A 20,907-nucleotide genomic window follows, 5' to 3' on the forward strand; every position below is an offset into this window, starting at 1 on the left:
CACAAGAAAACACACGTAATTACTCTACCTATAGCAACAAGCCTAGGTACTCGCTAAGCCTAATGTTATTGAAATAGATTTGATTAACAATCAAATCAGGCAGATGGAAATTATTCTGCAGGTTTGCTGCGGCGGGGGCATTTTTACTATGTCAAAGGGTAGGGATTTTTGTGGATTTATTATTTGTGGAGTGGATTTTTGCTTATTCCCGAGCCCAGTGGAGAGTGAGCAAAAAGGAGATGGTAAGGGAAGGGTAGCGTGGGTGAGAATTAAGGGTGAATGGGGGTGGGAGATTATATTGGGGCTTAGAGAGAGAGAGAGAGTGAGAGAGAAAAGGTTAGGAAGGTCGATGAGGGGTGGAAAATAATTAAATTCCTACTAATTTATCACACTAAAATTACAAAACTATGTATCAATCGGATGTATAATTGTATTTAAAATTAAATTTTTTTAGGACTAGAAATTCGTTGAAACGAATCAGTGATCTTAAGGCAAATAAAAAATTTAAAAATACATTGCTTAGTCCCTGAACATCGCTCACTCCTAACAGGCCGTGAAAAGTTACTCTTTAAGATCAAATAATTCAATAGTCGTCACAAACAAGATAAAATTGTAATTGGAAATATAGCCACTGAATATATTGAACTACGATCAAATTTATGCTATTCGTAAGGTAAGCCTTAGATTTTAACTACAGGGTTATTCTAAATTATGTATCCATTTTTAATGCTTCATAATTTTTATACTATTAAACTTACCGCTATAAAATACACATCAAACGAAAAAGCAACTCAAAGAGTTTATGCCTTCCAAAGACACATAATTTAACAAAATCGATCCAACAGAACTGTAGATTTAATTGTACAAAGTTAAAAAGTAATCTCCAACTTTTTTTACCACAAGAAATTTGGAGGTTACTTGACGTTTATGCAAATAACTTTTAAATGGTGATGAAATCGACCAAAGTGGAAGGTATTATTCTGAAAGAGAATAAAATTTCCTACAATCTACTATTACGCATATCTTGAAAATACTCAATAAATGTAGCCTAAATTTGGCTTAAAATAAAAAAGTGTGAAATTTAATGTTTGCTATGTTGAAGACGGGGATTTTCAATTTTTTTTTTTCATTTTGAGGCAATTTTTGGTACCTTTCTTGAGTATTTTCAAAAAATGCCTATCAGTAGATTGTAGGAAATTGTATTCTCTTTCGGAATAATACCTTCCACTTTGGTCGATTTCCTCACCATTTCAAAGTTAATTGCAAAAACCTCAAGTAACCTCCAAATTTCTAGTGGTAAAAAAAGTTGGAGATTACTTTTTAACTTTGTACAATTAAATCTACAGTTCTGTTGGATCGATTTTGTTAAATGATGTGTCTTTGGAAGGCATAAACTCTTTGAGTTGCTTTTTCGTTTGATGTGTATTTTATAGCGGCAAGTTTGATAGTATAAAAATTATAAAGCATTAAAAATGGGTCAATCATTTTGAATAACCCTGTATTAATTTGTAGTTTAAGCTGTCTCAGTAGATTAGCTGAACTTCAGTCGCAATAACACAAGCACTCATTTAACAAAACAAAAACAATTTCCTAACTCACTGCAATTTAAGAATATTTCTGCAACTCACAATGAACGTTCAGGTTCAACACATTTCATATTGAACAGAGAAACTGGAGGGGGGTTCCCGCCACTGCGCGTCAGCCTCTCGTGGCGGTTTGCTCTCCAACCCCCCCCCCCTCCCCTCCCACCCGTCATAATCCGCTTTAATGCCACAGTAAAACGAGCTTAGGGCCCCATTAGGGGAGATCGTAAAGGTGGCGTTGCGAATACTGCCACAGCTCAGTTCACCTTGGAACTTCGTACGGTAAACATGTCGGTTGAGTTTGGTTTCGTGAAGAGTAACCGTGGTGTGGCGTGTTTGGTAGTAGGCAGCTACAGGTTTGTCAAACAGGCGGAATGTAAGTTCGGTAGAACAAAGTGGTTTTGCGAGCGAAGAAGACGAGGGAGATGCCAGGCCAAAGTGTTTACTGATGGTAAGTTAGTATCTTTATCTTACCTAGTATTTCTGCTGTGATGGGGGAGGTAAAAATACTAAGTTTACATTTGTAGGTTATGGTTATATAGCCACTGTCGACATGTGCTGCTGCCAAGCGAGTTAAGTTGTAAACAACGCGCGCTGGGGTGCGGAGATGTCCCTTTTTTATTGCGGGTTATCGCCTAAAGTTTATTGCTGTTGCTGACATCGTCCACATCAAGTAAAAAACGTACCGCTGGAATCTGTTCTTCGTGACGTTCCACCAGTACTCCAGTGAACTGAAACCCTACTGGACTGAGGCTGTTTTAGGACTTCTTCCTCTTCCGCCAGGGAATCTTAGGTTTTCACTATAGACAACTCTTGTGGAAACTAACCGTTTTAGCACTTAAACTTATAAAGCTTTAAACAATAAAAATATTACAACAGAAAATACAAATTATAACTTGGTCATAGAAATATTATTAGGGGCAAAATTATTTCTAGGGGGTTCAATCCCATGAGGAAGCCGTAGGTCTATTGTGTGCTCAAAACCTAGGAAACTGTGCCCAGCTGCCAACATTGTTGTGAATGATTGCAGAATTCGCGCATGCTAAATCCACAATCCCCCACCGCGGTCGCTTTCATGCACCAGCATAGCCACCTCCACACCAGCCATTACAACAGTAGCAGTAGCAGCAGCGGTCTCTTCACTCTCCTCGACGATGTAGGGTGTAGGGTGCGATGTAGTGTACTACATGTACTACTAGTAGTGTACTGTGTAGAGGGCAAACACGGTGCTCGCAGTGAGGAGGGGTTGGCGGTATATATTGGCGCGAACTTCTTGAAAAGAAAACAGCGCGCCAACATTGTTGGGAGCTGTGCTCATAATCAAATCAACTTGCTCCGAACATTGTTGGAACAAAACCTTTAATGGAAATGGGGCTCTGAAGTAGTGGCCCAATCGAATATAGCTGTCTACATACTAACGTGATCTAAAAGTGTCTCAATACTTTGGTTACATATGCCTATACACGATGAAAGGGAGGTGGTAAACTGCTCTCCCGTGCATGGCACAGCAAGCGTCTGGTCTGGTGCAAAATGTTTGTCTTGACTGTACTCTTTCCTGACCTAATCTCTTACCCTTCCGTGCGGGTGTAGGTAAACTGCTCCCCCACTCTCACGGTCACGCATAATCTCTCTCTCTCCCTCCCCCTCTCGCGCCCACTCCCAACCGCTCCCAACCGTTGGTCAAACTCCGCAGTATGAGGAACTCACGGTCGCGGATGGGGACCCTTTCTACCTGATACATGCTGATACCCGTTGACAAAACCCCTACACTCCCTTACGCTACACACTCTTTGGCCAATATTTGGCAGTTTGTTGCTATATAGTGTCAACATGGATACCTTAGTAAGTGAGATAGTGGCTACACAACGGGGAGGTAGTGCGCTGTTGGTTAACAGTTTTAAATTTATCAAGAATAAAGTAAGAAAGAGCGGCAAAGTAAAGTGGGTTTGCGAAAGGCGGCGGAGACATGGATGCAGGGCAACATGTTTTACCCAAGGTGGGTAAAGCTATTTATTTTTTCGTTTAAGCCTGTGACATTGATTCCAGACTTGTTTTTTGTTTTAGCATGTTAAAGTTGTGTTTGGGTTGATTTAAGCGTAGTTTTAAATAATCAAACAAACTATAGCTTTATACCCCACTTTTTTTTTTATTTAGTATTATTGTTTATAAAGAGGGTTTAAATATTTTCAAGGGTTTATTATAATATTTAAAAATGTTATTCTTTCTATATTGTTAACTAGTATATTTTTATAATGAGTTTTCAATTTTTTAAAGTATATTGTTAACAAAGAGGGTGTAGTCTAATTTTCAACGATTAATTTTAATATTTACAAATGTGATGTTCTTTATTGATAAGAAATCAAAGTTTTTTAAGTCACTCGTAAAATCTTGAACGTAAGTATTATAAGTGGAATGCCAATGTGTGCATTATTCAAGAGCAACACAAATTTGATAACGCAATATATGTTATTTCCGAAGTGATACAATTTTAAGCAGTGTTTAATTTTTTACGAGATTTACTTTCTAAAGTCAATCTTTGGGCCATAGTGTTTGGAAAAATGAACGGGTTGCTGTAATTCATTTGTCACCTCGTTACCTCAACTTATTATTTACATACTTATATTCCATTACACAATTGAACTCTAACTAGTCTGAATCTCAATAGTTTAGTGAAAATAAATCGAATGCATGCGGCCAAGGGGGAGCAGTTTACCTACACCCGCACGGAAGGGATTAAGAGAAAGAGAGGTCAGGTTGAAAGAGTACAGTCAAGACAAACATTTTGCAGGGAAATTATCTCATTGCCACACCTGTAAACAGTACGCAAAATAGCTCAACGTCGCTATATTCATTCTCGCTCGCGTTTGCAAGCGGAAATTACTATTCCCGCTTGCTAAATCAGCTGATTTCACTGTTGCCGTTTATATAAAGGAAGTTTTTATCTAATTTAAATTTATTTTTAAGTTAAATATCTTTTAGTAGATAGCTCAGGAGTGGTGGTAGTAAGTTAATATTATTCGACATTCACGATTTAGTACTTTGAGATGGTTTCCATGTTTAAAAGAGACGATTCAGGGTGCATTTTATTCCAACAGTAAAAGCAAACTTAACCTAAGACGTGTACAACTAAAAATATGATAATCTGTGTGTATGATAAGTTGATTATGGTGGCATGAAAAAAATCATTGACGCTCTCGAAGTTATATGGGCTTCGTGGACCATCAACAGCTCTCGAGCGGAAATTACCTTCTTTGCGCTCGCTATAATGGAGAGACCTATTGAGGAAGATTTTACAGATTGCCAATTTTTTAAATCAACAATTAAGCCTATTACTATTATGTTTTCGAATTCAATCTACTTGCATTTCTTTTCACTTCATGTTGTACTATTGAGTGTGTAGAATTGTTTACAAAGTAATTTATTTTTTCAGGCGGGACGATTGAGATTGCAACCAGTGACTTTACGCACAACCACGAGGCGGACGAAGATAAATACATAAGGCAGGCAGTGTCGAACAGTTGCAAAAGAAAGGCACTGGACGATATGCATTGCAAACCTGAGAAAATATTGAAATCAGAGGTGGAAAACCCCAAAGAAGCCCTTAGTGAAAAGGCTTTCCGGTGTGTCAGGCGTAACCTGTACAATGCAAGAAGGTGGTCGAGATATATGGAAGATGCGGAGTCCCAGTCCATGTCGAACAACTCGTCCGACGGTGAACTGTCTTTACCGGTAAGTGGTTTATTGTGTTGTTTTTATAAGTGGCTGACACCAATGTCGAGCAAATAGCTTGTCGATCAAGTGGCTTAACAAACATGTGTTGTCGAACATTGCGCGGTTAAACCACCTCGTGTTGCCGGGGCCTTATGTCGGAAATGCAATTTGTTTACAGTGGTAGGCCTACCTCGATAACAAGACTCTACAGGGAATTAAGACTTGTTATCAAGGTTTACTTATTAACTAAATCTAGAATAACATGGTTACAAATGAATTTTATGAGATTTGAAAACTACACTGGTTATCAATGGTGACTTGTTATCGAGGTTCCAATGTAGTTTACTGGTACTGGGGAACAACAGATATTGGGACAGAAAATACCCGCGTGGGGAACGAAATGAGAGGCCGAGGAACTGAAACGTTATCGGGAGGTTGGGCCATAAAAATGTTAAAATCAGGAGGGGGTAGAGATTTGGGGGGCTACGGTTGGAGGGGGGGTTTGATTATGGGATTTTAGAACCCTGGCCCCTAGAACAGAAGACTGAACTTCAGGTTTAACAGTTTCGTTTCAATCTCTGAAGCGGTTCCCCGAATGTTGTTCCGAAAATCTTAGTACAGGTAATTGGTGATTTATAAATTTCTTCTATACAATTTAATTATGATTAAGGATAATTACTGTGTTATTAGACCATCAGGAATTATTCAAATTCTACACAGGAATTAACGTAAGGATATACTGTATTTAAAGTTCACAATATTTCATACAAGACGTTAATGAACTAATTGCATTATTTTGCTACAGAATTATTATTCAATCAAATAGTATCAAAATAAATCTATTTGTGCAACGGAGTTAAGAGTTACTATAAAATATATTCATTACGCATCTAACAATTTCAAAACCATTTACTTAATTTATTTAATGAATCATGACCCAAATCATACTTGATATTTTATTGATTTGAAAAATATTTAAATGTTTCGAGATTTAACCTATAACAAAAAGATTCTATTACTGCTGTTTTATTGAAGTTTTATTGCTGAAGTCAGTATTCTTTATGGTTTAGGAAACTTAATAAACAGTTCCGGTCATCCGGTGCGGGTTGTGAGATACATGGTTCCAAAACTACAAGAACGTTTCTCGGAATCGGTTCCGCAACCGTTCCACGCTTGGAACGGTACGACGAAACAGTTCCAGCTCCTCTGGCAAGTCAAGTCTCACTCAATGTTTTCACAACGGACAGTAGTGTAGTCTGGACTTTGGAGGGGTGTGTAGCGTTTTAAACTCCACGTTTTTTATGATTACGTATCCTACCGAGCAACCGTCATATTATGGAGGCCGGAGTGTGTGAATTAATTACTGGATTACTTGGCCAATGTAACCTATATTTAGACGGATACATTTACAGCAAGTCAAAAAAAAGTGCGGGTTCTGTGCGTTGGCGTTGTGCTAAGAGAGCTCATTTCATGTGTAAAGGTGCAGTGACAACATCGAAAGGACCACCGGTAAGTGTATTTTTATCGATAGATTTAATCTAGAACGGTTGTATTTGATTGGTAAAATGAAATTCAACCTTAGTTTTTTACATTTATAACACTTAAGATGTAAGCAATAATTTCACAACCAGGGGCCCATTTCATAATAAACTACAAGTTACAAGTTACAACTTGTAACTTGTAATTTCCATAAGATTTGCATTGGGCGATCAGCTGATTTACTAATAATATTAGTTTGTACTTTATTATGAAATGGGCCCCAGCTGGAGCGGTTTCTTATCACAGTGAAATTTTGTTAAATATTAAGTTTTTAGAATATCGCTTGTACAGAACTACTAATTGATCATTTTGTATATTACGATTGTGTTTGTGTCCATTATCTTATTAGATATCGATGTGTCGAACTATTGATATGCCAATTCTTTACGTAAATTATGGGCTCAGTACAATCAACTTTTCCCTGTGTCGCCCATCTTTTATCATTCAACCATTGACTATTTGCAAACATTTGAATCCAGCCGTCAACAATGAACTAAAATCGATTGAAAACAATCGAAACAACCGCTACTTTCGATACAATCGGTTGGTTGTAATCGATGCATTTGAAAAAACCAAACCCCAAACCTAAACTGGCTAACATTTTAACATGAAAATAGAATATCTAGTTCTATTTATAGTGTAATAAAACCTTAAACTGAATTTTAAAAATACTCAAGCTGTTGACACATAGCCTAACTATTAAATATAGTTACTTCATAAAAAAAGTCGATTTAAACTAACTAAACTTTTCAGTATTTGAACCCTACCAACCTCACGGAACACAGCCACCCTCCTAACAAGGTAGCCAAGGAAGTTGCCAAGATGCGTTTACAACTACGAGAAGTGTCGATGAGTTCGAGTGATGGACCTCTGCTAGTTCTGGCCAGCACTCTGCACGGGACACCTGATGAGGTCAAAGGTCAACTGGGCAGTGTGGACACCATCAAGAGGGATCTTCGCATACATCGTCAGCGCGCGAACTCTCGCCAACCGGTTAGTCGAAGTTATCGTGTAGTAGAGAGGAAAAATATTATCACTAGGTAGGGCCTAGGATTGTAATTTATAATCTAATAAACTCTTCCGCAAGTTAGTTGCGAGGGTTGCGAGTATAATTCTACTCGGTGTGCGTACAAGTGTAGGGATGAGCATCGATAGGTCAACAATCGATGTACCTAACATCGTCGCGAAAACATCGATGAATCGGAACTCTGTACTGCAACAGCTAACCTTACAACTAACTACAGTAATACAATTCAGTCATGAAATACATCAATATGTTCTTGGCCAAAAAAAATCGATGTTCGAGTTCGACGATATTAACATCGTTTAATGTATCTGTACCAAAAACATCAACTATCGATGTTCGCTCTTGTGTAGCTTTGCAAATACCGATTGTTTTTTGTTTGATTTTTTAAATTTCCCAATAAATATGGAATAAGTATTGTTTACGTAATTATTCTCGATGAGTTTCGGGTGTGATCCGTTAGGTTCCCCCTGAACCCAAAAAAGTGGGTTTCGAAATTATGTGTGTTGGGTAGGTTAGTCGCGCCATTAATGACTCTTGGGCCACATAAGGTAAGTTAGTTAGGTTAGGTAGCCACATAAGGTTGTAGTTGTGCCTATGAATATGGTGAGCCCAAGGTAGGTTAATTGCGCCCATATGTTGACAAAGGTGGGTGACAATTACAGCTGCAACCCATTTGGCTAAAATCTGTGGGCCGCTCCGTACCCCACTTGTGGGGGGGGGGGAGCGGCGCGGTGGGGAGGGTGGACAGTTTTCCCCAGCCGTGAGCCGAGCGCGATCTAGTCAACGATCTAGTGACTAGTGAGTAACTATACCGTACAACGTACATCGATGAAGTTGTAAAGTGATTTATTTTTTTAACGTTACGTCGTATTGAATTGCGTTAAATTTAGTTTTCGTTGTTCGAAGTGTTTAGTATCTTGTATCTTTGACGATGGAAAAATGTTTAAGTGAAAAGGGGAAACCCCTTATTATCCTTAATAGTTTCAAGTTTAGATTTGTTCGTAACTGTACCACAACCAACGAAGATATTTGGAGATGCACTGTAAAAAACTGTACTGCTAGGGTATACACTGTGGACAATGGTGACACTCTTTCAAGGGAGGCCGGTGCGCACCAGCATGAACCGGTGGACAAAAGTGTGTTAATGCGTGATAAAATTCGTAACATTGTGAAAAGGAAAGCTTTGGAGAACTTGGAGGAGCGACCGGGACAACTAATAAATAAGGAGATCAAGAGCAACGAAGAAGCATTGAACACTTTGACGAAGACAGATATTTCCTACATAAAGAACTCTATGAGGAAAGCACGGTGCAAGTCAAGATTGATGGGAGCGGTGAGTTTTTATTCTTACGCATCTGTGTATTGAACACGTAAAAAACAGCTTTTTTGATTTCAAGTTTCACAACTACAATATCACATGCTACTCCAACTTTTAACTCACTCAGAAGCCCCTTCTTTGTTAGGATTATTTCGGTTGACTGGGGTTTTTCGTTGCTCTTTACAATTTCCAGAGATCTATTGTTCAAGCCGTCTAGGCTTGGCCCACCCTAACCGGATTAGTGAAGGTCACGTGGGCGCAACTAACACGCCTCCCCCCTCGTATGTACGTGTGTGTGTGTGTGTGTGTGTGTGAATTTGAACGGATCCAGATAGTGATTTTTTCCTCTGGGGAGTGGGGGACATCAACATGGAAAAGCAAATCTATCCCGGGTCTATGTCTTACCGTCCTGGTGATAACTACTTTACTATGAGGGATTTCACAAAAAACAATTAAAACGATTTAATATTTAAACAGCTAATCTAATTATCCGTTTCTTCAAGTAACGGTATAGTATGTATGACGAAACCTGTCTTCTGACCTTGGGACATGGCCAATGGCTCAGGTCTGTCCCGTGTAGACGAAGGATCACACATAAGACAGGTTCCATCATACAGACTGTAATGACGTTGGTATCCGATTGTGCGTCCCTTCATGTCAATTCTCGGTGGCCATCCCACGGGTATCTCTAGGGAATTCCGGGAATTATTGGGGACGCGAGTGCCCTATTTCGAAGGATTGGCAATAGTAATCATACCATTTACAGGAGAAAAAATACTAATTCACTAATTCGTTAGCGATGTGTAAATAATTAGGCTGTAAAGGCGCGCCGACTACTTGCAAAGAGAGGGTCCGTGTTCTAATTTTCAAATAGTCAATTTCTCCGATCATTAAACTATATCACTGCAAAATAGGAATTCTATGCTTATATTAAAATTTAATCGTTGGTAATGTGCCTTTTAGCTTTCTGTGCTTTTAATGTAGACTTATCATTTGCATAAAATACTTGGTTTCGGAATTGCATATTCAAATGACTGAGAAATTGGTAAACTATTATATATTCAAACAAGTACACTACAACAACTACTTGTTCACCATAAAAATATCATTGTTCCTACAAATGTAGGTATATACATTTCTCTTTCTCAGTAACCGATAAGCATACATTAACGCTTCAATGTTTAGCTATTTGTTTTAATAGAATGCCGTTTATAGCATGTTTCTATCGAGTCTAGTCCGCGAGTTATGAGCGATTCTTTAGAGCGCGCCCCCCGTACTTTCCCCCCTCCCCCCTAAGTTGTGCACCTGCTGAGAGGGCGACAACATCGGTTTTGGTCATCCCAGCAGTCCATAGTACAATGATCAGCATAAATATTTGGTTACTCTTCCTTAAAACACTCACAAATTAATTCTTATTTTGTTAAAAAAGCTATCCAAGTATCTCGTAATTCCATGTTTTAGTTTATAACTCGTTTATTAGTCAAGATACGACTTCGGACCTAAGACCTTTATTGTTAACCACATTTTTTAGATTAAAACGACGTTTTAACCGATGTTCTATCTTTTACCATTTCGGAGATATCTGCGTTTTAACGCATAGCGCCCCCCCCCCATGTTTGCCCCCCTCCCCCTAGGTTGTGCACCTGCTGGGAGGGCGGCAACATCGCTTTTGGTCATCTCCAATGTGCCCCCAACAACAATCAAAAGTCAAAATGCGTTACACTTTCAGTGCATACTCAACCCCCTATAGGTGCCGGACGCTTAACAGGTTTGCACAAAATGTCATAGAATTCATATAATTTTCCTCGAGTTAAGGCCTATCGTGCCCATGGACACGCTCACACATATTTTATACGTGTATATAATATTTATTGAAAATATATTTTTGTACGACATAGAGACATTAAATTGGCAAAAGTATGCTTTCTTAATTTTGTGTTCTTACCATGTCACCTAGAGTAATAACTTCTTCGCTATATAAGATATTTGCTTAAAATCTTGATTTGAAAATTATAGTATTTTTAAAATATATTTGGTAAATGTACAAAAGGGTTGCAAAGAAGAATAAAACAATAATAATGAATTAAACATACCCAACACAAACAGATAATTACAGATAATTATATATATTACAGTATCTGTTGTTGCTATACTTTCAAAGTCTACATGCATTTTCTGAAATCCAAATTAATATAATTTTTTTTTTTTTACTATCCGTTATCTGTCATGTTGTCTGTTTGTTGTTATTTTACTTTGTTAATGTTATTATCTGTTATTTTGTTCGTTGCTATGTTGTTGTATTACTTTTTGTTGCAATTATGTTTTGTTCAATGGTAGCCTATATGCAGCTTCTCTTGTTATTTCAAATGCAATTTTGATCTTTTCATTCTACTCATGTCCTTAAATATATTATTTTGTAAATGGTGTGTCCGTTGGAATGAATAAATAAAATAAAATGAACATAAATGAAAATGAAAAATGAAAACAAACCTATGTTGTTATATATTTCCTTCCCAAAACCAAACGCAAAACAATATAAAAACAAGGATAGATATTAAACAGGGTGCGTGAAAGTTTTTCTCTCTGATTCCTTACTAGTTTCTGTCTACAGTATAAAAGTGTGTAGTGTGTGATTGCCGTCTTTTATACTTGTGCTATTCACTGTCATTTCTGAAGCAGAAGGGCTGTGTTTGCTGCAGTGACTGTACATGGTGAGTGGACTGTACTTATCCCATCTCCCTACAGCTGTAATGCCTCAGTCCAGGTGGTTGAGGGTAGGGGGAGGGAAGGCTTTAGTCGCGCGCGCTACTTAATCCGCACGACGCCATATTGGATTCCAACAGCTGATTTATCGCGTCAGTCTCCAATCTCAACTCAGTCCGAGCCCTGACCTTGAGCGTACTGGTTGAATCCGCGGCGGATTTTTGTGGCGGTTTCGTTGTGATTCGTGGTGTCATGGAGGAGCCATGGTTTGTCGTTGGGTTGAGGAAGGCTATGATATGTTACTACGGAGATTTTTCCTACACCAAGAGAAGGCCTAAACCCAACGCGATGACATGGCGATGGATTTGTCACCATCACAAGTTAAAAGACTGTAAGGCTTATATAGTCACGGCCTTAGAAGATGTGAGTAACCTTATGTAACCGTTGTAAACTTATGTAATGATTTATAAATTATTTTACTTGTACAATCACAGAGCACAGATAAATAACATAAAAATTTAAACTAGTGGACCCGCCTTTACTGTTTATTTTTCTACTCTGTGGTCTAGTGGTCTAATCTATTTATATTTGTCTCTTAAGGTAGTGTACTCAAAAGTTGTCACTGCTCCAAAATCTGACAAAATTGTGCACATGAAATGTTGGTAATTTGATTATTGTAGAAAGACGAGTATGATGTTTCCAGATTGTTTACAACGTTTTTCCGAGCTTTTAATTTAAGTTTTTACGTATTTACTTTCTGTTGATGCTGAAATGTAAATACAGTATTGACTTATTTAGTTTCCGAACCTGATAAGTGTCTGTGGCACGCTAGTGTGTGCGCTCCGTTATCCGACCGCGCATTAACCGACCTTGAACGCTTACATCCGGCGCTCCCCCCTCCCCTCCCCGCCACGATCGATAACGGACAACCGGGCCGGATGTGGGACCACTTGTGTAAACTCAGTTGGTTGTTGGTTCTCACACTCGGTGGGAAGTTTCGTTATCGTGTGGTAGAGTCGTCTTTATCTGCTGTACAGTCAGTAGTTCTACTTGTGTGGTGTTAACAATGTTTTGGAGGTCTGTGAAGTGCTAGTTTTAACTTAGTGGTTATTCTAAAACAGTTCTGGTGATCGTGTTCGCCCGTAAACGCTACAAAATGAGTGCTAAACGGAAAAGAGTCGTCGTCACCGTACAACACAAATTGGAAGCGTTGGAACGACTTGCCAAAGGAGAATCTGCCAGGAAAGTCAGCGAGGAGTTGGGTGTCGGATTGAGCACTGTGAAAGACTGGAAACGCAACAAACAGTCGATAGTGGACTTCTACAACCAGGTTACATCCCGGCGAGTGTTATCTACGATAAGGTACACCTGCAGGAAACCTACACACGAGCTGGTGGACGAGGCTTTGTGGCAATGGTTCGTCAAAGAAGGGCGGAGAGGTACGCCGATCAACGGTCCGATGCTGAAGGAAAAGGCGAGTGAGTTACATTTGGAGCTGGAAGGAGGAAAGTTTGTTGCGAGTGACGGATGGTTGGCACGCTGGAAGAAACGTCATGGTGTCAACCACGAGATAATGAGTGGCAAAAAATTATCAGCTGATTTGGAAGAAAATGTCAACAATGAGAGTGAAGTACAATCAGCTGATTTAGACGAAAATGTTAACAATGAGAGTGGAGTACAATCAGCTGATTTAGTCGAAAATGTCAACAATGAGAGTGGAGTACAATCAGCTGATAAAGACGAACCTAGTGTTAAAATCGAATGCGGCGAACTAGAATCAGATGAAGACGAAGATGGTGTCGAAAACTACAGCGTTGATGAAATTCAATCACCAGAGTGGGTGAGCAAACACAAACTTAGACTAATTGTACATTTAGTTAATAATTTAGATAATTAATGTGTGTAAGCCTACAGTATCTGTATATGTAGGATGATTAATATGCATGGCATTATTTGTAATGGTTGCAATTTTCGTGCGATAGAAGAGGTTTGATAATTTCCAAAAACATCTGGCTAGCGCGTCGCGTCAGTTGGGATATTTCCCTGCCTCGGATGAGTCGTAATTTGTCAAGTTGGTTAGTAGAGACCCTGTTTTTTTCCTGCAAGGGAGAGGGGTGGTCAGGGATTGCCAAGACAGGAAACGTAAAACCCCTAGAAGGGCAATAACCTTTCGTGTAACCATGCGAGACAAAAGAGAGGAGAAAGTCCTAAATAGTAGTCATGTCAAGTATACAATTTTGACTTCTAAAGTTAATCTTGACCTTGAACTCTCTGTCAAGTTTCACTCTAACTATTACTGTAATCGTTTTTGGTGGTTATTGAGTCTGTTTAAAATCACGAATCATTTACAGTATTTTCAAAACGAAACATACAAAGCATAACCTTGAAGTTGACGTTATATTAATTTAAGTATTGGTTTGACTACATTATTTTATGTTTTACAGTAGCGATTTGTGTTGAAACTTTGTGTAAGCGATTGTGATGAAGGTGATTTATTCGATCGGCATTTTAAAATTTATTGGTTTACCTATGTTTTCTATCAATCTAAGGACTTAATACTTTTTTTATATCCTTGTCGTAGTATGTAAATATGTATTAGAATCGTGGCCTTGCAGATGCAGTTTTTGAACGAACTAGAACTATCGATTTAACACAAGTATCAACAGAACCACACGGGAAAATTGCAAAGTAAGTTAGGGACAATTATTCACTGACTGTTTAAAATTAATATTGGACCGTAGTCGCACATAATAAGTATTGTCAATAATTGTATTCCAATGTTTGTATTTATAAACATATTAATAATAAACAGCGTAGTTAATTCAACTTTGTGTGAATTTTTCTATCAAAGTATGTGTGTGTGTGTGTGTGTCCGTTAGCACGTTATCTCGAGCAAATGAACCGATTTTGATGAAATTTGGAGTAAACGTTTAAACCTACAGTTATTCGAACGAGTTCGCGAACTGGCATGATCGGACTATGGGAAAGGGGGTTTATGGGGTAAAATTTGGGTTTTCCCATTTCTGACAAAACAAAAATCCAATTTAGCATTTTTCCCAAACCATTTTGTATAGCAAAAACAAATAATTTAGTATATTTAAGCGTCATTAATATGCGCCTAATGGTTACGGAGAAAATTCCAATGATATTCTTATGGAGAATAAGTAAGCTGTTGTAGTTTGCTTGTTTATGAACATACTTTGATAAAAATTTTTAAATGCATTTATTTCTTATTAAACTATTAACATTTTATAAAAAATCCTTTTTAGTTTTTCTGTTGCAGCAAACCTAAGTACTCGTTGAACTAATTCTATTTAAATAGGGAATAAATGTGATATTAAGTAAACATTTCAGTGTAAATACAATCAGACAAATTAAAATTCTCTTAGTCTGCATGTTTGCTGCGGTGGGGGTATTTATTTTATTTATTTCATTCAAATGCTACAAAACAGGTCTAGTCCAATTGCTTGCAGTATTAATGTATTACAAAACATTGCTTGAAATGCATTAAAATAATAAATACTATTAATATATAGATAGTTTACGTTCATCTTGCCGAAGAAATAATATTACAATGTATACACTCGCAACAATACAATAAATATCAATGAACAAATAAATAACAATGAACAAATAAATAACAATAAATAATTTACAAACGAATAGGCCTATAAAAAAAAAAACATGTAAATATTTAAATATTTAACAGCAATAACAGATTAAATAAATACATTGATGTAATTTAACAGCCGAACAATTTTGTTGAATTTCCACATCCCGTCAAACTGCCTCCGGCCACGTACGTTTTCTGTGCTTCGGCCAAAAAAATTTCATTTAATCCCTCAAACAAGTTTTACTTAACCCCCCCCCCCCCGACCTTTCCGCCCCCACAAAGGCCGCGCCGGCGCACCGTGGAACCGGTCACGTGGTTGGCACTCGCACCGGCCGCTGAAATATGACCCTCGTCACACAACTGGCACTCAGCCCCACACTCGCTCCCTTCGGTTTCAGTATTGTTTTCGCCCCCAACGAGGTCGGTTCGGTAACATGGTCGGAGTGCCAGAAGTAATCCAAGGCTTGAGAGGCCAAACTCTCTTGTCTCTAGACGGATACATGTACAGCATGAAACAAACTAGTTTAATTACTATTCGTTGGCGATGTGCACATCACAAGACAACGCACTGTAAAGGAGCTCTGACTACTGGCAGAGAGGTGAGTGAATTTTCTTGTTTTAGTTTTAAAATAACAATTTATCTTTAATCATAGAAGTAATACAATTAAGCTATGTCACTGCAATTTAAGAATTACGGTATGTGCCTATGGCATAATATTACTTTAATTATATGAAATTGCTACCATACTAGTGTGGGTATTTTAAGCCAAGTATGAATGGAGATGAGTGAAGGATGAAAACACAGCTGGTCCCCTAATTAATAACCCCATACAGTCAATGACGACTAAGAGACCTCCAGTTTATAGTGGAATCCGAACCACATTTTTGCCTTGTAACTAACGAATTGGTCTAATTATAATTATCAGGATAGCACTGTAGAGTCGTAGTACTCACAAGTGCGGACGTTAATCCGCATCATTTAAATGTATACGAATATTAAAATGTTTTCGCTTGGTTAATGTACTTTTTAATGAAGACTTATCATCGCATCAAATACTTGGTTTCAGAATTGTATTTCAATCTTGATTCAAGCATGTTTCAATGACGTAGAAGTGGGTAAATATTATGGTTACAGTATAAAGAAGTATACTACAACTAGGAGGATGTCCTCCTACTACTACAAATGCTTGTTCACCATAAGTACCATTGTTATTAATGTACACTTTTCTCTGTAAGCGATAAGCATGCAACAACGCATCAATGTTTAACCCTTTGTTTTTAAACTTAAATATGTTTGAAGGGTTCTCAATTTCACCTCGTAAATGCTAGCCCGATCATGCCCAATAATTCTGATGCACGTACTCCAAATAAAAAATAACAATGTCACATACGGCAAAAGCTTCCTCCCTATACTGTAGAAGTAATTTTAAAAACTATATTAACAATTTTTTGTTTGCGATCTGTTTAGTAAATTCATAAACCGTTGCAAAGATAAATAAAACAATGCCAGTAATTGAAACAGAAAAACCTATTATATATTTTTTGTTTACGAAACCAAGCACAATGCAATACCAAAACAAGAGATCGGAGTAAAATTCGGAAATTGGACAAATTTTAATTCTGTGGTCGCTGGAGTAAACAGGATACTAGAAAAACGTGAAAGTGGTTTTTCACTGATATCTAAAAACAATTTCCGTACATCAAATTGTGTGATAATTGGTGATAATGTAGTTGGACGTCGAGCAGTTGTAGGGAATTGTGTCATGGAACGTCGGGCAACGCACTTCTTCACCCTCTCTCCCCCCAACCATCCCACTCACGATTAGCTTCCTCTCTCTCACTCTCCGTCTTCTGTCTCTCTTTACCCCCCACCCACTCTAGCGATGGCAACCCCTCAAGTTCCGGGAGGGAGAGGCCAAACAGGCCATTATTCATGGGATTATCCAATGCACGCGTATGGAAGGCTGCCCTACCCTCAGTTCAGTGCTCAGTTTCGTTCTCCTACCCAGTCAGATCAGTTCGGTATTCGGTATAGTATGGCAAGTGAGTTGCCTCGATGGTTGTCTCCTTCACAGTTAGATCAGTTCGGTATGGCAAGTGAGTAGTCACATACCCATGCAGATCGGACCCATGCAGATCAGTTCGGTATTCAGTATGGCAAGTGAATCGCCTTCTACACAGTCAGATAAGTTCGGTATGGCAAGTGAGTCTCCTTATTTACTGTCAAATCAGTTCGGTATGGCAAGTGAATCTCATTCTACACAGTCAGATCAGTTCGGTATGGCAAGTGAGTCGCCTTCTACACAGTCAAATCAGTTCGGTATGGCAAGTGAGTCTCCTTCTACACAGTCAGATCAGTTCGGTATGGCAAGTGAGTCTCCTTCTACACAGTCAGATCAGTTCGGTATGGCAAGTGAGTCTCATTCTACACAGTCAGATCAGTTCGGTATGGCAAGTGAGTCTCATTCTACACAGTCAGATCAGTTCGGTATGACAAGTGAGTCTCATTCTACACAGTCAGATCAGTTCGGTATGGCAAGTGAGTCTCATTCTACACAGTCAGATCAGTTCGGTATGACAAGTGAGTCTCATTCTACACAGTCAGATCAGTTCGGTATGGCAAGTGAGTCTCCTTCTACACAGTCACATCAGTTCGGTATGGCATGCGAGCTACAGGTGTTAACCGGTTTGGCAGGCCAAACTAACTTGTACGTACACGGATATATTTACAGCAAGCAACAAACGAATATACATTCTATTCGGTGGCGATGCACGAAAAGTCGCCAATACGGGTGTCGCGGCGCACTTACTACTCGCAAAGAGGAACCGGTTAGTATAAATTTACAGTAATATACAGGGTGTTCAAGAAAGGGGGAGACAATTAACAGAGTGATTTCTTGGGTCAAAATGAAGAAAATTCGAGAATAAAAATTGTTCCGAAAGTTTGTTAACGAGATATCCGCCATTTCGTTTATTTTAGTATACATTTTTATCTTTAGATTGTTAGAACCGATCTTTATGAAACTTGGCATGTATGTTAATGTAGAAGAGTCCAATGTAAATTTAGATTTAAAATGTAAATAGTAAAAATTGGAAAAAGTGTGATGAAAATCAGGTTAAATATATAAATTTTTAAAGGATCTCCAACCCCGAGAAACTAAGAGTAATTTATATTTAGTTTAGACACTCATATTGTTCAATGGTTTTAAAAAGATGTAGGACTTTACTTCAAAGGTTGTACGCATTTTTCGCCTGTAAATGTCTTGACGTCATAGCTTACCCTCGGCATCTGTCAGCACTTGATCCTATACGCTTATTTCGCAAGATTCGAGGTGTACGCTCTTTTCGTATATTCGTGAGTTGTAGCATAGACAAAAATACTTAAATATAGACTGTCAGCTGTGCTGCGGTTACCATAGTTACCAAAGGTTCTGGCGCACACTGCTGGGCGTGCTGAGTAGTTACGTAGCGCGTACGCCGTAACTACATGGCGTTCCCGGCGGTGTGCGCCAGAACCTATGGTAGCCGTAGCACAGCTGACGGTTTATGTTTAATTTTTTTTTATGGTTGTAGGAAAGAGTAAATTACTCCTTTAATCTGGTTTCAGCTGTTCATAGTGAATAATCAGTGAGTTTTCGTTCAGTGAAGTATTAACAAAGTGACATCAACCACATGCTTATAAAATGGACGATTGAGTAAATTTTAATATGTCGTCCAAGAAAAAGGTAGTTCTGCACACTCAAGCCAGAACTATTGTGGCGTCGGTGATAGAATATTTTTATTTAGAAAGAAATAATATGGGACCAATCTTGGATGTGAGAAAAGTTCTTGAGAGGGTGTCCGGCGCTTGTAGAGTTCCTTATAGAACTGTTCTCCGGATCAACAGCCAGCTTAAACGAGTGAAGGCAGCGGGAGGTGAAGATGTCAGTCCATCAGGGTTTCTGCTCACTGAACTTCACGAAGAAGAAGAAGATGATTCAAACCTACTTGAAACTTCTACAGATAATATCAAGGACATCGAGGAACAAGATGCACCTGCCATTAAAGTCGAACACTCCGAACATCAAAATGGAATTGTGAGTCAAAATCAAAACAATCCAAACTCGTAAATATCGCTCTTTTTAATGATTATCGATTCTCTCCTTGTGTAATTTTTATGTAGTCTGTAAACGATGTAACATGGGTCTTATCTACCTTAACATAAGGCCTACTTAGAAGTTTCGTAAATATTGGTTAAAACGATTCAAAGATAAAAATGTGTAGGCTAAAAAATACTAAATTGGTACGGTAGTAGATATCTGGTTAACGAAGCAATTTTGGAAAAAAAAATTATACTTGATTTTGTCGTTATTTTGTCTCAAGAAATCACTAGGTAAATTACGTCACCACCTTTTATGAACACCTATATGACTATATATTAAGTTCATGACTAAGTAATTTTAAATATTTTATTCTTGTATGTGTCTAGACACAGCAATTGACTGAAATATAACTTGAAATTTACGATTGATGGTGTCAGTAACTGGTTATTGCTTATCAATGGACACACGTGTAATTGAGATAACAAGAGAGTTTAATTTATGTGCAGTTCTCCAAAATATTCTCAGGAAATGCAAGGGGAGTTTCCTCCCCAGATCTATATCCCCCCGCCCCAGCATCATCGCTCTCTCTTGCTCATGGTTCAGGAATTTTGGGAGAAAGTGGGGGTTTCAGGGAGGGGTGGGGAGGGGTGCTAGTTGGTTTGGTGTGTGAACTGAAGCCTAATGAAGCGCAAACGGGTAAGCCCTGGATTAGGGTCGTCGAGGCGAGTTCTCCGTTCTCCTCTCACAGAAAGTACCGTTACTTTAACATAATAGTAAGGAACGTTCCACAGCTTTTTGGTAATAGGTGAAACTGTTATTTTTGTAACCTATTACTTCCTCGTCAAGAACGTTACAGCACAGCCAGCACGAACGTAAGAAGAACGATCAGCGTTTTCATTCGCTTAATCCACGAATATTAGACTAGAAGGCAGTATGGTTCATAAACATAAACAAATTACGTAACTGTCCCGGATCGTAAACTTTACATGGTTCAGACAGTTCCATTCAAGCAATAATAATGTTTAAGGGCCAGTAACATAACTTGTTTATGTTTGTGATTCTTACAGTTTCTGTTCTAGCCCTCGTGGCTCGTTCTAACCAAGTAGACGTTGTAACAGTTCCGATGACGTTACAAAACTGGCGCAAGTTGGATGTTCCCGTGACAAAGATAGCGTAAGTTGGCTGTTTAAACATGCTGTGGCCAACTTGTGGCAGGTAGTTGTGAGTTGTGCGCAAGTCGGAAACTCCCCTCTAGGGTTGGGGTGGATGATGGATATGCGCAGAAAGTGGAGTGGGTTGTGGTGGGGGGCACCATTGTGGGGAAGTTAGTG

General features: G+C 38.5%; 1 protein-coding gene across 1 annotated transcript in view; it reads left to right on the forward strand.

Moving 5' to 3' along the window:
• Positions 1-1,871: 1,871 nt before the first annotated feature.
• The window catches only part of LOC128997640 (uncharacterized), a 33,039-nt gene continuing 14,003 nt past the window's right edge, over positions 1,872-20,907 (forward strand). Inside the window, exons 1-6 of the mRNA XM_054423278.1 lie at positions 1,872-2,034; positions 5,014-5,312; positions 7,587-7,873; positions 8,923-9,193; positions 12,482-12,539; positions 13,003-13,721. Coding sequence (XP_054279253.1) covers positions 1,872-2,034; positions 5,014-5,312; positions 7,587-7,873; positions 8,923-9,193; positions 12,482-12,539; positions 13,003-13,721 — 1,797 coding nt within the window. The remainder of the gene's footprint in view (positions 2,035-5,013; positions 5,313-7,586; positions 7,874-8,922; positions 9,194-12,481; positions 12,540-13,002; positions 13,722-20,907) is intronic.

This window comes from Macrosteles quadrilineatus, unplaced genomic scaffold (assembly GCF_028750875.1).
Source record: "Macrosteles quadrilineatus isolate MER2022 unplaced genomic scaffold, UCM_ALF_1.0 Scaffold_6__1_contigs__length_79288215, whole genome shotgun sequence".
NCBI classification, from domain to species: domain Eukaryota; kingdom Metazoa; phylum Arthropoda; class Insecta; order Hemiptera; family Cicadellidae; genus Macrosteles; species Macrosteles quadrilineatus.